At 37.1% G+C, this 25,539-nt stretch overlaps 1 protein-coding gene across 2 annotated transcripts; it reads left to right on the top strand.

The window, feature by feature from the left end:
• The first annotated feature begins 4,120 nt into the window (after positions 1–4,120).
• Positions 4,121–8,664, top strand: RGS1 (regulator of G protein signaling 1). 2 transcript variants are annotated; one of them, XM_042924713.1, is made up of 5 exons: positions 4,121–4,352; positions 4,796–4,876; positions 5,530–5,591; positions 6,911–7,074; positions 7,834–8,664. In XM_042924713.1, the coding sequence occupies exons 1-5, from the start codon at positions 4,216–4,218 to the stop codon at positions 8,017–8,019; spliced, it is 630 nt and encodes a 209-aa protein (XP_042780647.1). In that variant the 5' UTR covers positions 4,121–4,215; the 3' UTR covers positions 8,020–8,664. The 2 variants fall into 2 exon arrangements, with proteins under 2 accessions (XP_042780647.1, XP_042780645.1); XM_042924711.1 differs by having other exon boundaries at positions 5,527–5,591.
• Positions 8,665–25,539: the final 16,875 nt, after the last annotated feature.

Raw genomic sequence — 25,539 nt, 5'->3', positions numbered from 1 at the left:
TTCTTTCACTCTCCATAGACATAGAGAACAAAATCTTTCCAAATTCTCCTTTGTTGATGCTTTTCAAATAAACTCTATGAAATGTAGCTGAAACATATAAACCTGGATGTTGCAGAAGCCCAAAAAGTAGTGAGCCTTTGTCTTAATTCCCTGACCACTGAGTGATTATACTAATTCAACAAAGTCTTTCAGAGTCACTTTTAACCTCTGCAGAGCTTTGTGTTTACATATGGGATCCATTCTTCCATCATCTGTATGCATGTAAGAGGTGTCTACTTGCTGAAGACCAGTTTCCCCATTTCAGTCTTTTGTACTTTCCAAGGGGTGTTGACCTGAAATGAAGAAATGGGCAGAGAAAAGGTACTTGCTGGTTTGTAATGGTAACAGCATTTTTTTCTTCCTGTCCCACAAATCCAGAGTTAATATCACTCCTCTTATACATTCCTCTCTGCTGGCACTTTTCACTTTGATTACTTACTTAAATACATGTCTGCACTACTCTACTGTAAATCCCTTAGGACAGAGATTCATTCATCTTTCTGTTTGCTGTACCTACATCTGATACATTGCAGGAGTGCAATTAAAATTTGTCAAATCAAGACATTTTGTTTTAATGAATCAAAATTTCTGTTCATGTCACTGACCTTTTTTTTTTAATGTTTATTTTTAAGAGAGAGACAGACAGAACATGAGCAGAGGAGGGGCAGAAAGGGGGAGACACGGAATCCAAAGCAGGCTCCAGGCTATGAGCTGTCAGCACAGAGCTTGACATGGAGCTGGAAGCCATGAACAGTGAAATCATGACTTGAACCGAAGTCAAATGCTCAACCAACTGAGCCACCAGGCACCCCATCATGTCACTGACTTTAATGACATTTTAAACATTTTTATTTTTATTTTTTTATTTTTAAGATATAATCTCATACTCATTTTTGTCCTTTTCCCCATAATTCCTAATGTTTACAAAAATTTCAGGAATATTATAAAGGATTAAAATCTATTTAATCAATATAAAATTTGAAAAAGTCATAGATCAAAGCCCTCCCTACTAGGATTCAGGTGATTGGAGTGTTTGGAACCAAAATGTAAAATAAACTCAGCAAAGATTAAAATTTTCCCCATTAAAATAGACAGCCATAATCAGAATTTTTTTTTAACCAATCTCCTCCACATTTTAGAACATAACACTGGGATTTTTAGGGCAGGGAAACTATTCGGTATGATCCTATAATGGTGGATACATGTCATTATACATTTGTCAAAACCTATACCATTAGAGGAAGCCAAAATGTAAACTAAGGACTTTGGGTGATAATGATGTTTCAGTGTAGGTTCATGAACAAACATACCACACACACTGATGCGGGATGTTGATGGTGGGGAAGGCTATGGGGAAGGGAGAGAGTATGTGGGAACTCTCTGTACTTTCCTCTCGATTTTCCTGTAAACCTAAAATGCTCTACAACTAACATCTCTTAATTTTTTTTAAATAACACTAAGACCACATGAAGTATTCCTTTTCTTAAGACTCCAACTTAGTTACTTATATGCAGTTTCACAGAGGAAATATTCAAATAAGATTACGTTTATGAGAGCCACTGTTTCTTCTACTGGCTTTTATCAAACCCTCTACAGTTTCAACCAAAGGGATGGATCTAGTTAAGTTCCTATTTGACCATTTGTCTTTTCTCAATGAATTTCACAAAAAGGGGCCAGACAGTGCCACTGTATGATTCATAAAGAACTTTCAATGCCCTGCCATGGACTCATGGGTCCTTGTTGATGCAGCCTCGCCAAATTTGCCTAGCTCTGGCACATATATGCTTTGCATATCTAGCAAGCAGCCTTTGAGAGAGCAGCTACATTATTGTGCCAGAGTTGGATCCAACAGCCAATTGTGACATAGGAATTTCAGAAGGACCCTTCTATCAGGAGTTTAATTCTCCATCTGGGCTGGAAGCATGCAATTGTACTTGCTTACAAATGCTTGAGCCCAAAAGTCAATATTTAGGTAGCAAAAAATTAGAGATTTAAAGGAATTATTAATCTATGAGGCGACTTTTTATTTTTGTCTCAGACCAGAGTTTCCTAATTTATCCAGAGAATATTGTTCCTGAAGACTATCTTCCCTACCTAATGAGAGTTCAGTTTTCAAAAATGTTAGGAAACTGTCACATATTCTACCCTCCTTTTAAAAATTGACAAATGTGTGTTAAAGGCTCTGAAAAGATCTGCCTTGACAATTTAAGAACCTTATTTAACCTTAACTCCATTATTTCCCCAACCTATGTGGCTGCATAAACTTTGCTGCTGCTGCTGTTATTGTTGTCTTAATATTATTAATTCACATCCAAAGGAAATATCGTTGCAGAAACATACTTTGGATATTGTCAGTATATTTGGATAATACTAATAATATCAGGCCATTAAAAATAATGTTAAATTATTTTTTTAATATAGCTTACCCACAATTATCTAGAGAAATCAGAAGTTATCAGATAAACAAACGTGAGCAATATTGAACATTTTAACAGAAAAGTAAATATGGACTGAACCACAGGAAATATACAAGTAAATGCCTTTCTGTCATTAGCCTTTAAGCCCCATCGATTTTGTTTGGGTCACTTTCAAAGTGGCCACCTCATCTCACTAGCTCTCTTTCTGCATCATGCTATCTTTCAAACATCAAATGATGCTTGCCCATACAATGTAATACATATATATTCATGACTGTGTAATAAGTGAATTTTGAAATATTATAAATGTGATCTTTTCAATTATATTTTATCCTGATGATAGAACCAAGATAAGAAAAGTAATACGCCCTTCTTTTTGTCAAATTTACATAATACCATCAGAAACCTCTCTAAAAATTTATTTTGTCTTTTCAGGGGCAAGAACCAAAGGGGGGTTATGTTAAACTGGACACTATAAACACACTGTGTATACAAACTCTATAAAAGCTTACATTGCATTAACCCTTCTTCCTTGTCACCTAATTCATTGGGTTTAAGGTTTTTTTTGTTTTAAATCCTTAATTTTAATTAAAGCTAGACTGGCTCTCTCCAGAGATACTGCCAAAATTTGGAAGATCATCACCTCAGAAGCGCACATTATTGGGATGTCCAGATATACTCTTACTCATTTTACCATACGCAGTTTTCCTTCGATACAATATGATAACTTTAGTATCAATGTATTTACATGACATTATATTATTGTACTAACTATACTTCATGTCCTTATAGTTTTAATTGCAGTAATAGTTTAATGCAGTAAAATACACAAAATCAGTTTGATATATTATATTCTTAATAAAAATTAACATTCATGGACCCCTTAAAATCATCTTGTATATCACCAGTAGAATGTCTAGCACACAGCTTGGAAAATGCTAACATGGAAATTTCTTGTCATGGAAGTGGGAAAATTCAAGATATATTTTCTTCCTATATATATATATATATATATATATATATATATATATATATATATTTGTGAGAGAGACAGCATGAGCATAGGAGGGGCAGAGAGAAAGGGAGAAAGGGAGACACTGAATCCGAAGCAGGTTCCTGGCTCTGAGCTGTCAGCACAGAGCCTGATGTGTGGCTCAAACTCACCAACTATGAGATCATGACCTGAGCGGAAGTCGGACAGTCAACCAACTGAGCCACCCAAGAGCCCCAGATAAAAGGTATTTTATTTTACACTGCTTTCTGAAAGGAAAAAAGAACTTTTCCAAATATTGTGATCAGATGAATTTTGTAGTCAGGGACTATTCAAAGCATTGAGGATATACCTCTCTAGTACTGAATTTGTATGTGATACAATAAATACGCCAAATGAAGTATTTTATTGAAATGTGCAATTTTTTATGAAGAAACAAGCATCCCCTAGAACCAAAGGTTGATGCTGCGAATACTTTAGACATGTGGTATATATGTGTGTGCCTCTGTAGGTTAAATTTTCTCTTTCTTTTTAATCAAGTGACCTGTTCTCATTTGGTAAGTTTCAACCACAAGACATCACTGCATGCTTCTTTTCTTTTTTTTTTTTTCAAGATACACGTCATAACACACCAAGAAAGGGGGAACTTCCAGTGTCTGTGGTAACATCACTTGATAAACAGACTCATTTGAACAGCACGAGCCTGTCTGCCTTTACTATATAAAGCCGCCCAGACGTTGACCAGCAGATATTTACGGAGTGAGGACTATGCGAGCAGCAGCGATCTCCACGCCAAGGTTAAACAAAATGCCAGGGATGTTCTTCTCTGCTAATCCAAAGGAATTGAAAGAAACGGACCATTCACTTCTAGATGACAAAACTCAAAAAAAGAGGCCAAAGACTTTGTAAGTTCATTTTGTGTGTCACTTGGTGGATTTTGACTTAGATTATCTTTAATGGCAGAAGGATTGAGAATGAATAGAAGAAAATATGAGCAGTTAGCTTAACTAGATCAGAGAAATTAGCTGTTGTATATATATATATATATATATATATATATATATGTGTGTGTATATATATATATGTATATATATATATATATATATATATGTGTGTGTGTGTGTGTGTGTGTGTATCTAAAAAATAAATCATGATAGGCCATTAAATTATATGGAAATTTTTGCAGACTTTGGCTCATAAAAATTACCTCAATCTTAATACAGCAAAATGTTATAACAACAATTTTTATTATTGCCTTGTTCCTTGAGAAGTTTATTTCATGCTCCTTTTACAAATAATATGTATTCTAATAAGGAAATATGAATATTCATATTTGTGTCTTTTGTAGTGGGATGGATATGAAAGCATACCTGAGATCTATGATCCCACATCCAGAGTCTGGAATGAAATCTTCTAAGTCCAAAGACATGTATGTACATTAATACTGCTGACTTTTCTTTTTAAGAGTAGTCTATGCATTAGCTAGCTCTGTAGTCTAGCAAGTGATTAATATTGCACATACTAGATTTCATTTCTTTTAAGTAACCAGCCAAATAAGAGTAGACTACTTAGTACAAATGTAAACTAAATGTCAACATGTGTGTCCATAATTTGCAATTTATTATACTGCTGGAGTATATGTATTTGGATTTCTTCATACTTTGTTGGTAGATATTTTTCATATCTGTAGTCATTTTAAGGGAAGTTTTGTTTTCTTACAGACAAATTCTTTAAAAAAATTATAGAGGGGCACCTGGGTGGCTCAGTCGGTTAATCGTCCGGCTTCGGCTCAGGTCATGATCTCACAGTCCGTGAGTTCGAGCCCCGCGTCGGGCTCTGGGCTGATGGCTCAGAGCCTGGAGCCTGCTTCCGATTCTGTATCTCCCTCTCTCTCTGCCCCTCCCCCATTCATGCTCTGTCTCTCTCTGTCTCGAAAATAAATAAACGTTAAAAGTTTAAAAAAACAAAATTATAGAACTAGAATCTTAGTTTGTGGAATTACCAAAATATAGCAGCCATTCTGATTTTATTTGTGATTACACAAAAAAGTTCACTAATTTATGTAAATTTTGTCCCCAGTAGACTCTCTGCTAATGAAGTAATGCAGTGGTCTCAATCTCTGGAAAAACTACTTGCAAACCAAAGTAAGTGTGATTAACTGCTAAATGTTTTGGGCTTAGCTCAATACACTAACACATTGAATGACTTCAATAACATATCGTCTTCTGGATAGGAGAGTGTGTGAAAAGTTGTATTATAGTTTTTCTGTAGTCACTAATAGCTTCAGTATATTGTGTCTCATTGTAGTTTAAAGACCTGGTACTCAGTTCCGCCACTATCCTTCGGACAAATTTGCCAAGACGATTAGGTATTCCCTGGAGTCATTACAGGAGTGAAATTTAAAATTATGCTGAAGTTCTGAAGTTTCAGAACCTCAAGTTTTTTAACATAAACCAAACATCTCAACATGTGAACTGCCATTCTGAAAGCTACCTATAGAATGTATTTTTGTAACTGTTGGATGTAAGAAGTGGGATTCATTCAATTAATTAACTACTGTATTATCCATACATTCATTAATTTACTCATTTAGCTCACTTTTAAGTGGCAGGCATTTTAGAAGCACCAAGGATTAAAAAACAAGGGCACAGTGCCTTGTTGCCTTGAAGGAAGTTGAGACACATAATACATAATTGCATTATATATAACATGATATATGATAACACAGATAGGATTAGAACAATTTTTAAACAGTCTTGATGGGGAGTTTCTGATAAGACAAGGTAAAGAATGAAATCAGCTTGCCTTTCCCCAATCATAGGCATCAGAGTTCTCTTGGGATTAAGACCTTGCTCAGAGGTATGGGTGAGCAGAGTAGTCTCCAGAATCCTTGCTTGGGGGTCAAGTTGTTCAATATCCTTCATCCATCTTATTATCTGACTTAGTTTACAATCCAGCCAAATAAATAAATGGCATAGAAATGGCCCATTTAAAAGCCTCAGTAACACGAGCAAATATAATCAGCACATCAGCACATTTTCTGACTAATAAGAATTGGATGGGGAAATTATATTTGGTAATAATGAACATGATGTTAATGACTTTCGTCAATGTTTGCTTTCCTAAAATACTCTACAGTCTGGTTAGGAGTTAGTATTTATAAGAAAAGAGATTATTTTGTAATCACAAGAGCAGAATTTTAACTTAATTAACAGATGGAAGCAAAACACAGTTCTGTAGATCACTAAGTAGCTGTGTGACTGTGGATAGGTTTGTTTGGCCCCAGATAAACTATAAATGAAAGAACCTCTGAGGCCTTCCCATCTCTATAAATTATGACACAGCTATTTCAGCATTAGCCATCTCTTACCTTTGTGCATAGGCAATGCAATAGTATTTTTCTTGTATTCATTTACCGGCTCAATTAATTTAATTAGATCACCACCCCCCACTGTCTTTTTAGTTGGTCAAGATGTCTTTGGAAGTTTCCTGAAGTCTGAGTTCAGTGAGGAGAACATTGAGTTCTGGCTGGCTTGTGAAGACTATAAAAAAACGGAGTCTGATCTTTTGCATTGCAAAGCAGAGAAAATATATAAAGCATTTGTGCATTCAGATGCTGCTAAACAAGTGAGTATTATCTTCATTACCACCAGTTTATGTTTAAGGAACTTAGATGCAGAAATAGCATTCCACACACATAGCAAGATTACATCTTTTTTAAGTGTCATAATTTCATTGTTAAGTACTTAGGTATGTTCATATACTTCAGTGCAATAATAATTTTCTATATTTATGTATATTTGAAGACAGTAGGATGAAAAGACTGATTTTGCAAAATTAGCTAATGTGACAGGGGGTGGGTAGGACTACCAGTATTATTAGCCAGAATTGCATATCAGAATGTCCTTAATGAGATGCTCATCTTACATTAGGATAAAACACAGATTAGTATGTATCACACACACAATTGCAGCAGCAGAAATATTTTCACTTAGTAATGTACCCACCTTCCCATGAAATATTCTTGGTTCAAGCAAAAAATAGCTACACAAAGTGTCCTCTCCTATACATTTTAAATGACCATATCACTTTTTCTGATGCATGTATCACCTTGTATGGGTATTTAAATTTTTCACGCCTGCCTCTTTTGCATCTCCCAACTATACTATAAGCTAACTTGGAACAAAGAATTTTGAGAGGATATTTCTTCTTACCTCCTTCACATCCAGTATAGGGCTGGTTTAGAATAGGCATTTAAGAGATACTTGAACTGATATAAACGAGGGCTTAACGCCATTGTCTTGAGGTGCTTCAACAAACATAGTTACATCATAAAATGTGCAATAAATTGGAAGTGCATATTAACTAGTGAGTATTTGTTTTTAGATCAATATTGACTTTCGCACTCGAGAATCTACAGCCAAGAAGATTAAAGCACCAACACCAACGTGTTTTGATGAAGCCCAAAAAATTATATATACTCTTATGGAAAAGGACTCTTACCCCAGATTTCTCAAATCAAATATTTACTTAAATCTGCTGAATGACCTTCAGGCTAATAGTCTAAAGTGATCAGTTCCTAGCTGGAGAGAAATGAAGATGGTTTCGAGGACAGAAGGAATGTGCCACTTAATGGCTCCCTGGGTGAACAACCTGGCCCTTTTGAGTGACTCCACAGGCCCAGGGCAAGAACAAATGATTCAACATGGATTCACATGGAAGTTATCCAGGCTCAGGATCGAAGAAACATGAGCAAGATGAAACCCAAGAGACAGTAAAAGGAAGGAGACACTGTGGTACTGTCTCCTTCATACAGTGGACATATCAGAAAAATCTCTCAGAACTGAGAAGGCTGGGAAAGTCCAGTTACACAGAAACTGTGAATAAAGATTTTGAAACTGATTAAAACATGCTATAAGCTTCAAGGTCAGCTTATATTTATGCTACATATTATTATATAGAGATTTATTGAGCTGCTAACAAGTCTTTAACTTGGATGACTGTTTGGAAAATATGTGTTCGAAACCACCGTTGCTATTTTTCATGCCAAAGGGTTTTTGGTGTTGTTTTATTTTTTTTTTTGGTTTGTTTTTTACTTGAAAGAGATGAAGAAGAAAACAATGTATTAACTTAAGCTGTTGCTCTTAAAACTGGGAAGTCAGAATTTGTAAATTTCACAGTGTCAGTAATAAATGAGTTTTGTATTAAAAATATATAGAAGCAATTTCTGTTTACATTTCTTTGCTGTTTTTAAAAACTGGTATTTATTCCTCAGATTTAACAAAAATTCAAGCAAGTATCTTTCTACTTTCTATCATCTCTTCAAAAACTAAAACTATCATACAATTAATCCTATATTTATGTATTATATGTATCTATTAGACAAAGTTCATTGGTTTTCTCTTTGTTATCACAATGCATAAAAATCAAACAAACATGTTCTCATATGGTCAAGATTCAAATAGACGAGAAATTGAAGAAGTCATATATATATGCAGTAATTATCTATATATCTATCTATATATATATGACTTCTTCAATTTCTCATCTATTTGAATATAGATGAACTATTTGAATATATATGAACTATTTGAACTATATATGTGTGTGTATATATATATATATACACACACATATGTATATATACACACATATATAGTTATTTATTTATTTTGAAAGACAGAAACTGTGAGTGAGGGAGGGCCAGAGAGAGAAGAGGGAGGGCCAGAGAGAGAAGAGAGAGAGCCAGAATCCCAAGCAGGCTTCATACCAGAGCCCTATGGGGGGCCCAAAGCAGGCCTCAAACCCACAAACCATAAGATCATGACGTGAGGGAAGTCAGCCACTTAATCAACTGAGCCACCCAGGTGACTGAAGAAACCTTTCAAAAGGGGATAGAATAGTTATTTCAAGAAGTAACTTCATTAACAGTTGAGATTTTATTGTAATTGAAAGTTTATAAAACTCAATCCTATGAAAGTTGAGACTCAGATTAAACCACTAGTTTTCAAATTTAGCTATCAAAATTACTTAGGATGTTTAAGAAAACAAAACAGAATAAAAAAAACACCTTTTTCAGACCTTATGCCAAATTGACTGAATCAGAATCTCCAAGGGATAGGGTATGAAAATCTATATTTTAGAAAGAAATCCCAGGTGATTCAAAAGATAATTCAGGGTTGGGAACCCTAAGATTAAGTGAAAATCACACTCCCAGGGATTGCACAGAAATCTGACTGCTCTTTCTGCGATGTGACACTGCCCCCCACTGACCAGAACACATTTCCTAAATCACTCAAGTCTGTAAATAGTCTTCCAAAGTGTCAAATATGAAAGTAAGACTACTCTATAGGGATCACCTACAGAGAGCAGAAAAATAACCAAGATGATGCACGTACTAGCATATAGCTGTATCTTCCCATGTGCTTGTGTTTCATATCTTACTGAATAATCAGCCCCTAAAAACCACAGTGAAATATGATGGATATTCTCAATATAGGCTTACCCAGTCATCAGGTCCAGAGCTAAAGTATGGGGTAATATGCAATAATATTTTAAAAGTATTACTCTTGTGTTTCCATGGAATAGAATCCATATTGGCTCCATCTTAAGCTTTGTTCCATGGTTGAGCAGATCACATCGTAAGAGAAGCTTAGGAAGAATTCAGGTTTATAACAATAGTAATAATAACGTATTTCTCTCCCTTACTCATTCCATCACCAAGTTCTGCCAATCTTCCTTCCACCACCAGTGTGGGGAGGTGGCATATCACCTGCTCTTTCTCTATAACCACTGCCTTAGGCTCTCATTGCTTGCTAACTCATGTGCCTTGTTTTCCCTCTGCCAGCCTCTTCTCTTCAATCCGTCCTCTGAATAGCCACAAACATCCCCTTCTGATTTGACCGTGTCATTTCTCATAACATATAGAACAAGTTCAAATTTCTCTTTCTGGAATTGAAAACACTCTCAGTTAGACTTTGATGGTATAATTCCCATTGCTCCTCTCTGGTTACTTTCTTACCTTCATGTCATACTGGATGGTCTTTTCTTGAATGAGTCCTGGGCTTCACTATCTCCAGGCTTTTGGTTAATTTCTACTATCCATCTAAAATGCTTTTGCCTCCCTCCTCCCAGTTTTCAAAATCCAGCCAATTATTCAAGGCCCGGATAGAATAACTCGTCCGCAAAGGTTTTCTAAAATCTTCCATCACTATGTAGTTATTTTCACTGTCTAATGGATATGAACTGAGTGAGTCCATATAAACACAAGACACTCTGCTTCTATTTCCAGTACTACTGTCACATTAAATAGTCCAGGCCCTTCAGACTTTGAGGCATGAGAAGTGCAACTGTCCAATACACACACTGGTCACAAAATAAATGCTTCTGGTCTTTGTCTTGTTAAGATGCCATGTTAAACAGCCATCCAGTTTTTGGCCAGATGGTCAAAACAAACATCTAAGACACCTTCTCATTTTCAAAGAAAACCAAATAAAAATAAACAAAAACTCATCATGACAGCATAGATTCAAGATATTAAAAAATACTTGAAAAGATAATTTTCTTACACTGGCACTTTTATTATGGTGTGACTGTTTTATAATACTATTCATAGTATGTGATTAGCTCTCATCAATCTACTATTTATTTTTATTTTGTTTTATTTTTCTTATTTATTTTTGAGAGAGAGAGAGAGAGAGTGAGAGAGCATGAGCGGGGGAGGGGTAGAGAGAGGAGGACAGAGGATCCAAAGTGGGCTCTGTGCTGACAGCAGTGAGCCCATGACTGTATAGAACTCATGAACCATGGGATCATGACCTGAGCTGCAGTCGGACATTCAACCAAATGAACCACCCAGGTGCCCCAAACTATTTAAAGAAATCTAATCCAATGGCTCAGTCTGAGTCCCAGCTCACATTTTGTGCTCTATTGTCATACGAAAGCAGTTGCAGTTAACAATATGTATGGTTTAAAACTCATGAATTTAACTACTTGGCAATGGGAAAGAATGAAATCATGCCTTTTGCAGCAACGTGGATGGAAGTGGAAGGTATTATGCTAAGTGAAATAAGTCAGAGAAAGACAGATATCATATGTTTTCACTCATATGTGGAACTTGAGAAACTTAACAGAAGATCATGGGGGAAGTGAAGGGGAAAAATAGTTACAAACAGAGAGGGAGGCAAACCATAAGAGACTTTTAAATACAGAGAACAAATTGAGGGTTGATGAGGGGGTGGGGGAGAGGGGAAAATGGGTGATGGGCATTGAGGAGGGCACTTGTGATGAGCACGGGTGTTGTATGTAAGCGATGAATCACAGGAATCTACCCCCGAAACAAAGAGCATACTGTACACACTGCATGTTAGCCAATTTGACAATAAATTATATTAAAAATAAATAAATAATATAAATAAATAAACAAACAAATAAATAAATAAATAAAACTCATTAATTTAAAAAATAAAAACAAGTTCACTTTCTCAGATTTATTTTATATTATTTCTAATATGTGTATCATAGGAAACTAGGGATCTAAGAAGATAACAATGAGGAGGACATATACCCCACGATATCTAATAATTTCTTTGTTTTTCTCTTTTCAAGTCAAAAATATAAGACTTCTAAAAAGTTCCTTAACTCCAAGTTTTCTTAACAAAAGTAGATATTCAAATAACAATAACAATAGACATTAGGTTTGTTCACTCAGGAAAAGTATTTGCAATTGCCTTATATTTAATATGCATTTTTACTTGTTATAATGTTAGCTGACTGATTTTTCTCCATTTTTTTCCCTCAGGGAAGGGGTAATTTGGGTGAATCTTGAAGAATAAATAGAACCTAAGCAGGGGAGAAGGAAAGTGGGAACACTTCAGTGCAGAGAAGAGTCTGTGAGAAAGTCAGGAAATCAGGGGAAAAAGAAAAAAAAAAAAAACTTCAGTAATGGTGACTTATTTGGTGTGGCCGGAATATATGGGGGAAAAGAAAGAATAAGAGGAAAACTAACAATGTAGTTTAGGGTAGATTCTAAGAAGAGATACAGTCTACTCCAAAGAATGTACATTTCATCTTTTATGTGGTAGGTAAGCACTGAAACTTTAAACAAAAGAGGAAAAGACATACCTACCTGTTTTTGAGTGTCTACTGCCATCCAGACACTCTGCCAGATACACATAACTTGCTAAGTCCACACCTAAACTCTTTGAGATAAGCACTCTAAGCCTATTTTTTTTCCTCAACAAATATAGAAACAGAAAAGTGAAAAAATTATCTAAGGATACATAACTACTGAGTAGCAGATCCAAGATTTGAAGACTTTCCATTATCTCATGCTTCTTTCTGAATGTGACATCATTACCTTGTTTTTCAAAAGCTAATTCTAGATTTAGTGTGGAAGACACTTCCAAAGGAAGACATTATTGAGGAAGGAAAGCTAAGTGTGAAGCTAGTCTTTTTAGCCCCACAGGAAATATCAGGGCCTGAACTAGGGCAGCAATCAAAGCAATGGGAAGGAAGGGGGGAGTAGACAAACTTGGTTAGCAATATGCTGTGATAAATAAGAGAAAGCCAATATAGGATCCCTCTGGGTTGTCTAGCCCTGGCCCTCAAAGTTACAGCAAATTCCTTTCTGGGTGCATTTTAAATATATCCTCTCTGAGGCCCTTCAGTTACAAATGTGCATCAAACAACTTGGAAATAGAAGAAGGGAGTACTGGAGGAAGGCTGAGGCTTTTGATTTTAAGAAGTTCCACATGCAAAATAAATTATGTAGTACTTTCAATAGATAACAGCTTATTCTTAATTAACCTACAGATGAAGCATTCCACATGTTTTCTCCTAAACGTCACTTTCCTCTTGGAAAAAACAGAGGCTTACAAGTCTTCATCCAGGCTGAGAACAAAAACCAAGAACCAAGAGACTCAACACATTTGCAGCAAGCAATTGCTCTAAGTTGAGAGCACCTTTCAAAGACAGGAAACAAAACCAAAGTCTAGGATTCAGGCCAAGAGACAGGCAAAACAGAAGCCGCCACAGGGATCAGGAACACTAGACAACACAGAGGACTGTGATGAAATCAAACTGGGGCAGGAATTCTGCCTCCTTACATGGAAGGCCTGGTCATTAACTTGACAGTAAAATTACGTGACTGGTGGAATGTTCTCGTGTTCGCTTCTTGGCAACAGAGAGAAACAAGGGGCCTGGAGGCCTGCAGTTAGCTGGTCACTCTCTTGGCACATTCTTTATTTCAATAATTCTTACCTTAACTCTTCAAAATAGGTGAAGTTATTTTTGCTCTTTATTCTGGATTGAGAAAAAGAAAAACAGGAATTTTGTGGGTTTCAGATATTCTCTTATCTCCTTCAAACTCTCTGTTGCTATTCTAGTCAAACATGGTGAAAAATTCAGTGGGTTTGGTTTAAATCAGTAGAATCTACACGTTTTCCATTTGTCTTAAATTTTATACTCTATGTTAAAACCCTCAGTTTGAATCAGCTCTAAAAACAGATTGTATTCCTAGTGTAGTGCTTTTTTTCCTTAAATCTGTTAATTCAGTATTTACATATGATCCACTATAAACAAGTAATAGAACATGTTCCCATATTAAAAATTGAGCAAGATACTTCCTACAATGTTTTGTTTTGTTTTGCTTTGTCACAATGGTGACTAGAATGATTATAATTTACACTATCTATGAGGGTAGTTTAAAGTGTCAAAATTGAGGGGGAGAAGCACAAAAAATGTCTCACTCCGAGGTTTTTAAATTCAGAAATCTAGAAATCTGGGCTCAACTATAAACTTCTAGAAAAGAGTCTAGATTATTGCTCCCTTAATATATTCACCAATTAATGACACTTGCTATGTGCCATAAACCATCCTAGGTGGTAGGGAAACAGAGATGAATAAGACAGAGCCCTCCACTACTGAGAAGCTCACAGTGCTCTTGGAAAGAAAAGAGCAAAAAAGCATTACGATGAAATAGACTAAGCATTATAAGAGAGGTATACAGGAGGGACTATTTTTAAGTTTATTTATTTACTGTGAAAGGGAGAGAGATAGCAAGATGGAGAGGGACAGAGAGAGAATCCCAAGCAGGCTCCATCCACACTGCCAGTGCAGAGCCTGATGCAGTGCTTGAACTCACAAACCGCAAAATCATGATCTGAGCTGAAATCCAGAGTCAGATGCTTAACCAACTGAGCCACAGGCGCCCCAAGGAGGGACTATTAAGATTGTATGATAGTTAACCTCCCCAGTGGCTCTCTTCAGGTCTCTGATGAAAAGCCAAAGGGGACTGACTGGTGGTCCCTCCCCTCCCTAAGGGGAGAAGCTGTGTGGTGCCAACTTTCTAAAAGGTCATCAGGTACTAGCAACAGTTTAAGGAACTCCCCTGGGCACCAAGTTACATCAAATTTACCTCCATTAGCAAGCTCTTTCTATTATCACTAACTCAGTTGGGTGCTTGCGTACTCCCGTCCAAAGTTCCTGATGAAAAGGGAAAAGTGAGGGCAAACCACACCTCCCACTCCTTAGGATGCTGCAAAGCTAAGAAATCACAGATATCCTGCTGCTTCTCCACCTTGCTCCTGTGGAATCTGCAGCATTTACACCAGCTCAACAGACATGAGCAATGTGCTATGAGAACTCAGAAAAGGGGTTAGTCATTCTATCCTGGAGGGAGGATATGGCTCTGGGGAAATGATGGTTGCACAACACAAATGTGTATTAAATTCAAAGTAACCCAAGTAACTTTCTGAACTACCATATCACTGAGCTCTGTAACTCACCAATAAATGTAAATTCTGGCATTATTGGGTTCCAAAGGGCTAGGATAAGTCTGTCCTCTTAATTACTAATATTAATCACTCACATCAATATCGTTTTACTTTAGCTCTCATTGTCCAAAAATAATGATTTCTTTTTCTCTTTCATTTCAGAAGGTTGTGATAGAGACTGCCTACATGCCTGTCAATCTTAGTCCCTCTCCTTGGACTTCAGGAAAACTACATTTCACAGGCCCTCTGACAGTGAGTGGCAAATTTAGAACCTTCTTTGAATGTTTCCATACAGTCAATATTTGACTGGGTATTTACTTCTCAGTAGTTATTTTACTTGAATTTGGTATTTTACCTTGAATTACAACTTGATATTTCACCTTACATTATTAGGGCCACGAAATTGAGTTCTGTTCCAGAACTGGCAATAAAACATGCTGGTTATCTCTCTCTTCTCCATATACACTGCTAGAGGCAAAGGACTCTGACATTGCAAAGCTACATGCAGGAGTTACCAGACCCAGAATAGTCATGCAACCCACACCAGCATTTGTATGAGTAAAAATAAAAGCCTATGAGATTAGGAGATTATTTTTTAGAACAACTAGGGAGTTTTATCCTGATGAATGCAAAGACACTGATTATATATATATATATATATATATATATATATATACACACAACGTTATATATATGTGTGTTATATATATATATATAAATATATATAACATTATATATATATATATAAATATAAAACACACATATATATAACGTTGTGTGTGTGTGTATATATATATATATATATATATATATATATATATATATATATATACAACATTTTATTCATAAAGAAACAATTCCTTATTTCATCTCAAAAGATATTTGGAAACATCCTGGAAAAAACCAGGGCAATTTCTCTGTCACAGGTCAATATTATTTAGTTCCCACATTAGGCAAAGGCTATCTCTCTGACCTTGTGATTTTCTTTGAGATAGAGCTGCCTGGAAAAAAGGATGTAAGCTACGGACGAGAACAATATGTGAAAAGCATATTTCAGATGTAACTTAGAATAGAAAATGCCAAAAACAACACAAAAAGGGAGGTGAGGGCTAGGAAGCAGGAAAAGAATAAGTGATGGAAAATTTTACAACTGATAAAAACCTAAGTGAAAGTTGGCCATGCAACATGTATTTTCCACTCACTCACTTTGACTCAATTTAGGGCTATATACTATATTGGTAAAAATACTTGCAGGTTTAAACAGGCCAATCACCAAATCAGAATTCCAAGAATATGTGATGTGGGGCCCTGGAAATCATGTGTGTGGTTAAGCTGGGGTTCAGACAGGAAGTATGAATTCAGTGCATCCAGGAAAATTAGAGGGTGAACTCACCAGGGCCAATTTTCCAGAGAAACCGAAGAACCGCCTATGAGTTAATTCACCCTAAAAGAAAAGAGTTTCATGATGTACAACTATGGCCTAAAAACAGTGGACACGGAGGAAATGGACTACTTTAAGTATGGCAGGAGGCTGATGCTTATATCTCCCTTTGATGTAAATCCAAAATCTGAGGTAAAGGAGAGCCCAATTAAAGAGGGATAAACACTAAAAGGACAAATTCCCTGAACATTTGGTAAATCTTTGAAAATGCATAGGAAGAGGTATTAGTCAAGTGATGGTGATGCACACCCCCCTTTTGGAGTTAGGATTAGAGCCCTGATGGGACAGAGAAACAGAACACTCCAAATCTAGAAAGAAGAAGAACTGGGAGAGTGTGTGGTGCCCCATTAAATATCACCCCCATCATGAGCAGACACTTATGTCAGCCTAATCGCTTATGTAGGTGTTGGGTCTTGAAAAGGTCTCTTGAAAGGGAATAATGTCCTTTTTCCCAACTTAGGTTCTGACTGTTTGAGAAATACCATAAAAAATTAAGGTGGAGGCCAAAATATTACTGATACAGCTAGGTCAAAGAACAGAGAATTGGGAGATTCCAATAGGTCTGCTAATTCAAACTCAGAATTAGACCAACTTGCCACCCTGCTATAGGCAGTGTCAGACAGAGGCACGATCTCTAGATATTGGATGGCCAATGTGGGGAACAAACATCCAGGTGTCTTTTCTCAATTAGGACAAGTGTGAAGAGTCAGCCCAGCTCAGAGCTCCTGGCTTGTGACTGGGCCTAATAGTATTGGAGTATCTGTTCATTAGGAACTGGGTTAGATGAGACCACCAAACCATAAAATCAGGTGGGCCCACAGAAATCCTCTGAGAGTTGGAAATGGTAAATCCAAGGCTGAACATGAGCAGGTCTTATCTGTGCCCCATGGCAGCTTAGGGCTCCCTTATGATGAATGATGGAAGATGAAAAGCACCAAGTTTGTGTTGGGATAGTATGGAGGTGGAGGCTAAAGATTGACTGCTACCGAAATACATTTCCACTAAGGGGTGGACCTAAAAGAGAGAAGTGAGGGAAAATCTCCTCAGTGGTACATTTTATAGCAATGCACCTGGTCATCTACTTAATATGGAAAGAAAAGTGACCTGAGGTTAGACTAGGCATTGACTTACAGGCAGTGGAGAATGGCTTGGCTAGTGGATTCAGGCCTAGAAGAACAATGATTAGAAAATTGAGAATAAGATGGGGCGCTTGAGTGGCTCACTTGAGTGAGCATCTGACTCTTGATTTAGGCTCAGGTCACAATCTCACAGTTCTTGAGTTTGAGCTTTGCGTCGGGCTCCACACTGAGAGCACAGAGCTTGCTTGGGGTTCTCTCTCTCCCTCTCACTGCCCCTCCCCTTCTTTGCTTTCTCTCTCTCTTTCTCAAAATAAATAAATAAACTTAAAAAAAAAAAGAAAATTGAGAATAAGAAGGTCTAGGGGAGATGCATGTGGGTGGACATACCAGAGTGTTCAAAAGTAAAGGCCTTTGTACCACATGGTAATACTCAGCAGAGATCATTGCCCACACAAAAAGCATAAACAACCAAATAGAATAACTTTACCAGTTGACCTCAGCCAGCCTGTTATCAGCCAGCCCATGAACAGAATAGCAATGATGGCATAGATGGATATGCATTGGCCCAAAAGAATGGACTTCTACTCATGAAGGCTGATCTAACTACTGTCCTTGCCAAAGCCCAATCATCAAGAAAAAGGGAGCCAATACTGAACAAATGACATGGTACCCTATTTCAGGGGCCAACCAACCATTTCATGGCAACTCGATTACATTGGACTTCTTTCACCTTGAAAGAAGTAATTCGTCTTTACTTGAATCAACATATATCAACTATGGTATAGGTTTACCTTTCCTGCCTTAGCCAGCCCCACTCTAAGAGGGCTTGTAGTTTTTGATTCGCCAGTACAGGATCCTATATCACATCAAACCAAGAGACTTACTTCACAGCAAAGGTGATATAGCTATGGGCACATGGTTATGGGATCTAAGGGTCATATCACATGCCATAATACCCAGATGCTGCCACCCTGATGGAGCAATGGAATGGTCTTGTGATGGCACAGTTGAGGCACCATCTTGGGATGATATTCTTTAAGGAACCATCTTCTAGAATAAAGGATACACTCTTAATTAGTAACCATTATATGGTGCTATGCCCACAATACATGGAATATATGGGTCTGGGAACCAAAGGGTCAGAGTAGGAGTGGCCCCATTTGCTATCACTCTCAGTGACTTTGCTCCCAAAAGATGAATGCTTCCATCAAGGTCAAAACCACAGTTATATTAAATTTGAAATTGCAGGCACCTATTGCTTTCCTTGAGCTCCTTGTACCAAGAGACCATCAAGCAGAGAAAGGAGTCATCATCCCAGCAGAGGTAATTGATCTTGATTATTAAGAAAAAGTAGGGCTGCTGTTACAGATGAAGGATAAGAAAGAATATTTTGGGGCACTCAATTGTTCCCATGGGGCATCTCCTGACCCTTGAAATAGTACAAGGATGAATGTAGCAGCCAGGCCTGGGGTGGGCATGGTGACCAGGGAATCAGACCCCTGAACAATGATAATCTGGATCACTCCAACACATAAGCCAAAACACCAGCAGAAGTGCTGGCCCAGGGTGAGAGGAATCTAGAATGGGTAATAGAAGAGAAAAATAATGAAGACCAGCTGTGACCTCTAGACCAAATGTGGTGATGGTGTTGGTGGAGTGCTTCATCCCACAGACTTTCCTCAAGAAAATTTTCCCCAGGAAAAGAGTCCTTCCAGAACCCTATAGCAGCTGTTTATGGATACAGTTGAATATACTGTATGAAGCAATTATATCTGGGTAGTGCAAGGGTGGACTGTAATAGATATGATAGGGCACAATCCATCTTCAGAACCAAAGTGCTATCTCTCCTAACACCTGAGTTCAGGCTACTAATAGCTTACTGATGAGTTTCTTTCCAGGAATTTTCTTTGTCCTAAGAAAGCTGCTTCACCAGGTTTACATCCCCTCTTTGGGAGCAGCCTAGGGCCAATGACTAGTGAGTGCAGGGTGCAAAAATTTGGCCTCCTTGCTTCAACTATATCAAATATGAAGGGCTATTCCACCTCCAAAACTCTTGCTAGGATCATCTGAGACCTCTGATGCAGCTACATTATATATTTACTTGAGATTTGTAATCCATCTTCTTCCAAAAAAAAAAAAAAAAAGGAGTTGTATCATGTTTTAAAATTAGCATGTTATATAACAGAATAAATTACATGAAATAAGGCAAAACTAAAGGATATATTGTTCATTGTTCACAACAAAATTTTTTAAGGCTATTCTTCAAGTAAGGTACTGGTGTAAGTGCTATGATAAACCAGGCACATATTATGCCATCAATATGATTATAGTTTGATCTAGCAGATGGTATGTATAAACAAAATAGGAAGATGAAAACCTGGCACAGAATTCTAACTGTAACATATATCATTTCTTTGATTCCAGATCAGCACTATGACATAGAAAGAGCTGTTACTATTCCTATTTTATAGATAGTAAATCAAAATTCAGCAAGGTAGAGTGATTTACCCAACTAGGGGTAGATTTACTTTTTGAGTACAATTTTTTCTTTTACAGCATTATGATAAATGTTTGTTTGGATGATGGCATCATCCAAATAGATGATACATTTTCTCAGTCATCATCAAAAAACCTCTTAAGAACATCAATTTTATATCATTTAAGCATTTTGAGAATTTACTTCATCTTGCTTGGTATCCTGCATTATTTTTTAAAATATTTAAAAGATATTCAATGTCTCTGGGTTACACTAAATACTATCTGCTAACTGAATCTTTCAAGATTTATAACATTAGAATGACAACTTGGTCATTTGCTGACTCATTCCCTAGGTATTTCCACTATTATGTAATTGTTAATTCATTGGAGGATGTTTGCTTAATAATAATCAACTGTAGAAATAAAGAATGCAGAATTCTATTTTCAAAAGATTAGATTCTAAGTGTAGTCTTTTGAGAAAGAACCTGCAGTGGCTGGTGAATCATCAAGTGGAGACAGCTCATTTGACTTCCCAAGAGAAGAAAAATGAATAGAAAAGAAGGAAAGGAAGAAACAGCAGGAGGATTGCTTGTTCTGGAATTGAACTAAGGAGAAATACAATAGGTGTTGATTTGGGGTGAGGAGAGTTACTAGAGAGAGTAGCTGACCAGTGCGTCCACTGTTGACAGGAAGATGAGACTACTTCCCTTGAATAATTTAAAGCACTCACTTGGAAACAAGCTAAGGATCAGGACTGGAGATTCAATGCAAAGAGGAAAAAAAGAAAGAAAGAAAAAAGAAAGAAAGAAAGAAAAAGAAAGAGAGAGAGAGAAAGAAAGAAAGAAAGAAAGAGAAAGAAAGAAAGAAAGAAAGAAAGAAAGAAAGAAAGAAAGAAAAAGACAAAGAGAGAGAGAGAGAGAGAGAGGACGTTAAAACTACTGCTGAGCAGGACAGAAAACTGGGCCAGGATTGTGGGAAACACCAGAAAGGGGACAGGTGATGAGTTTTGTGAAGTTCTATTTCCCACCCAGGAGCCAGCTTGAGATATAAAGTTGTAGACACAGAGCAATTCAAGCTTCCTTCTAACTTACTGGTCAGGGCTTTGTGGTAAAGTTTGTCAAATTCTAGAACTGCCTAATCTTAAAGCTGATGGGAAGCTTCTGATTCCTAAACTAGCAGCAGGGAAAGGCAAAGAGGATAGGAATTGAAGCAAGCAAATCAAGGAAGGAAGGAAAATGGAGACCAAGAAGGGAAGAAAAGAGTAAAGCCCAATAATCCCCCATGGCATCATGAATGGTCTGATACATATTGGCAAAATCAACCTGTGACCAAATAAACACGTACAGATGATTGTTTTCTTTTTCTCTACTTTTTGTTACCTCTCTGAGTGCCTAGGCCACCCAGACTTTATTAAGCACTTTTCAGGAGGAGAGAGGTGCATGCTTAAATTGATTTTATTTTTATTTTTATTTTCCTTTATTAATCAATTCGACATATTTGTATTTATCACAAAAAAAATCTTGAGTTTCAACTAAAATAATAAAATAAGCTCAAAATGGATTCTTGATATTTTCTTTCAAAGAACTCAATGCATATACTCTAATTTTTTTTAAGTTTATTTATTTATTTTGAGAGAGAGAGAAAGAGCAGGAGAGGGGAATAAAAAGAGGAAGACAGAGAATCCTAAGCAGGCTCTGCACTGTCAGCTCAGAGCCCAACATGGGGCTCAGACTCATTAACCTTGAATCATGACCTGGGCTGAAATCGAGTCAGACACTCACCCAGCTGAGCCACCCAGATGCCCCGATAGTCTAATTTTTATATAAGAATTTATTAATGTATACCCTAAGCAAGGCAATTCACTAAGCATATTAAAATATGAATCACAGGACAAATGTTTCTTGAATCAAGATGTAACTTAGACAAGGTAAATTCTACCTGCATTAACAGGGGAAAAGAAAAAATCTCAGTGACTTAACATAATAGAAGTTTATTTCTCTTAAGAGAAGTTCTGCTCTTAACCAGGCATTCCAGAACCTACCTGTCTGTCATGCTCAACATATGCTTACATAGTCATCCTAACCATCAATATCTAGTTGGCAGGTGAAGAAAGAAAACATATGGATGACCACACAAGAAGATTTTCATGGATGGAGCCTAAAAGTGATATGATCATTTTAGTGCACATTCTATTGGCCAGAACTCTAGTCACATGGCATCAGAAATCCTCAAGGGAGTCTGGGAAATGTAGTCCCTTGCTGAACAGCCACTTCCCAGAAAAAAATTTGCACTATAAAGGTGAAACATGAATATATAGCAGACGGCCAACTCTTTTTATCTCAAGACACTTAAAGTGTGATAGACATGAGTGATTCATAAATATCATTTCAATGCAGGATATTTCTTACGGCAAAATGTTCAAGAGGCCTTTCTGTATTAAAAGAAAATTGACTTCTTTATGCCGCTATTTGTAGTAACTATTGTTAATAGCAGCAATTGTCTGGTGGCCTCAGTTTGCCCAATCTTTTCCTTATAAAAGGCCATTTGTATTTGCAACATATTCCAAATGGTCCATCAGCTAGTCTTCTAACTACCTGGACATTTTGTTACAGTCCAAAAAGATAATAAAACAAAACATCTCATTAATAAACCTTATCATTTCTTACCATGTGCTTTTATTCCCTTAATAAGCTTTATTAATGTGCCAAATTCAATATTAGTCCCAGAATATTGTGTTAGGGGATTTACGGGTATCCCAAATTCATATAGAATAATTTCACTCTCCGGGGAACCTGGGTGGCTTGGTCGGTTAAGCATGACTCTTGATTTTGGCTCAGGTCATGATCTCATAGTCATGAGATCATGCCCCATGTCGGGCTCCAAGCTGGGAGTGGAGCATGCTTAAGATTCTCTCTCCTCCTCTCCCTCTGTCCATCCCCTACTCAAAAGGGCCTGTAAGTGGAGTTGGGGTGTTCACTGATACCCACAGCAATAAGGCGGTGGGTGGGCCAGCTCCACACTTTTCTCCACTTCCTGTCAGCTAGAACCTAGACACATACCCACCCAGCTTTAACTATAGAGATGATGACAATGTCACAGAGGAAGGCAGAGCAACCCTTGTTGGTTGGGTACCCACATGGCTTTGGGAAGTAGTAGTCATCTACCTGCCCAATGACTTGGAGATGTTTCCACTTGCCTTTGGAGTCTCTTTGTTATAACCTTTCATCTAGCTAAAACAGTAATATATTTATTATCATGGTATTTACATTTCAGGTGAACAATGATATTTAATTCCTTTGCCCTTCAGGTGGGACATGGGGTGGCTAAAGTCCCAGAGCTGGCCTATCACCCTTGAAAATGGATGCCTTCAAGCATCTACCACAGTAATATGGGCAAGTTTTATCCTTTTTTAAGATGTGCATAATGATATGAAAAAGCTAAGAAGGGATTAACTTAGAGTTTTCTGAACATGTCCCCAAAACTCTTAAGCTTCTTTTCTAAAATGACTCTCCATTTTTATACTTCATATTCCTCCCTCATCCACCATACTCAGTGATACACATGTGGCTTAGTGCCAGACACCCTATATTAAAAGAAACAAAAATACTAGCTGAAAGCTATTTCCCCCTTTTGTCCTCACCCTTGCTTTGATTTTTCCTCTTTTCTGTTTCAGCCATAAGCAACAGGAAAGTTTTCTTTTCACTGAAATTGGAAATTCAATGATCCTCCACCCACTCATTTCCCTTTCCAACAAGCTCCGTGGACCTACACAAAGGGAGATTTTTGTGACTCCTCCTATGGTCAGGATTCAGGCCCTTCCTTTTACATTCTTCCTCCTTCTTAAGGTTCAGAGCCTTTTCTATCTCCTGTGGTTTCTGTTTCTATCCCTGGGTATTTATTCATCAAGTTTCTAAGGTGGGATGGTGTGATATTTCCACTAGGTTCTCTTTCAAAAATGAATCCTCGTGGCCTGCATTACTTTACTTTTCCATTTATAAAAGTGAACCCATGTCCCAGCTTCTATAACATAATTACAACAGAAAAAATTTCCAATTACAGCAGTTCAAACTTATTCCAGGAAAATTCCTGACTAAAATAAGTACTCACATGCCCCAAAATCCATGCTTTTAAATGTGTCATAAAAGAAACATCATTGACAAAATGGGGCATCTTTCTTTAATACCCTGGGGTCCAAATCTGGAGAATATTTCAAAAATCCCTGAGGGCTCCTGACCATCCAGAGAGATCATTACTCAGTCAAGAAGGACCTATTAAATGTCTATTCCAGTCAGTAGTGTCTGGGAGGAAGTCATGAGATGAGAAAGCAATATAAATGGGCTTTTTGTCTAGCTAAGTACTCTCTCATCTGCGTGGTGGGAGGAAAATAAAAACCCACACTATTTATCCCATTGTCTGGAATCACAGAATGTCAGATCTTGTGTTATCTAATTTACTCTTCCTATGGGTAGATTTTAAAGCCCCAGTGCAAAAAGATCAAGTGGTTTATCCATGGAGACCATGGAGACCCATATAATAAATTTACAAAGTTAAAAACCCACAAGTCAATAGTGCACTAGAACCTCTCTCAGAGCAGAGAGTTTTATAAACTGTCCCATGCTGACTCCCTCACTAAAGCTGGTATACACAATTGTATCTTGGGAATATTTTAGTAATATTTGAATAATACAATGCTCCAGTAATACTTCAGTAATACAATGCCAGGCTGTTCTCTGTTTTTATTAAATGCATTAGGACAGGGCAGTTTACCCTGCACAGAATTATACATCAATAACAAATCTATGGCTTACAAATCTTATCAAGGTGAAGCAGAAAGTGCCAATTAACGCTATGAATATTTTGCTGAACAATAACTCGTGGAGCCTCTATTGTGTCTAGCCAGTGACTCTTCTGCACACCAACATCAGGTAAGTTATCTTAGCCTGATTCCACATAACAACCACTAATAGCCAGCTCACTGATCCATCACTTACATACTCCCCATTATCTCATACTCTGTTAGTGCAAATTTGGTAAGCTATTATCCTGAAAGCTGGAAAACAGCACAATTCTGCTAGATGCTTCTGAGAAAATTGTTGCCAGCAATTTGAATGTGTTACAGCAGACAATAAATTGAGAAAAATTTCCCTATCTTCATCTTTATTCTACCTTTCTATCATTTCTCACCTTTCTCTACATGTGCCCCATACCCAATAGGTACCTTGATCCATTAGAAAAGCATTTTCCATTGTCCCACTGTTGAATGGTCCATCTCTGGAACATATAATAATTATTTGTTTTCCAAAGTGACTTGTGCCACCCA

Source organism: Panthera leo, chromosome F3, assembly GCF_018350215.1.
Source record: "Panthera leo isolate Ple1 chromosome F3, P.leo_Ple1_pat1.1, whole genome shotgun sequence".
Lineage (NCBI taxonomy): Eukaryota > Metazoa > Chordata > Mammalia > Carnivora > Felidae > Panthera > Panthera leo.
The sequence above is the reverse complement of the archived record's forward strand: the minus strand, read 5'-3'. Positions and strand labels throughout refer to the sequence as shown.

Coding starts and splice junctions, on each gene's coding strand:
- RGS1 (XM_042924711.1), top strand. CDS start 4,216: ATGCGAGCAGCAGCGATCTCCACGCCAAGGTTAAACAAAATGCCAGGG. Junction 5,592..6,910: donor AAAACTACTTGCAAACCAAA/GTAAGTGTGATT, acceptor CTGTCTTTTTAG/TTGGTCAAGATGTCTTTGGA. Junction 7,075..7,833: donor ATTCAGATGCTGCTAAACAA/GTGAGTATTATC, acceptor ATTTGTTTTTAG/ATCAATATTGACTTTCGCAC.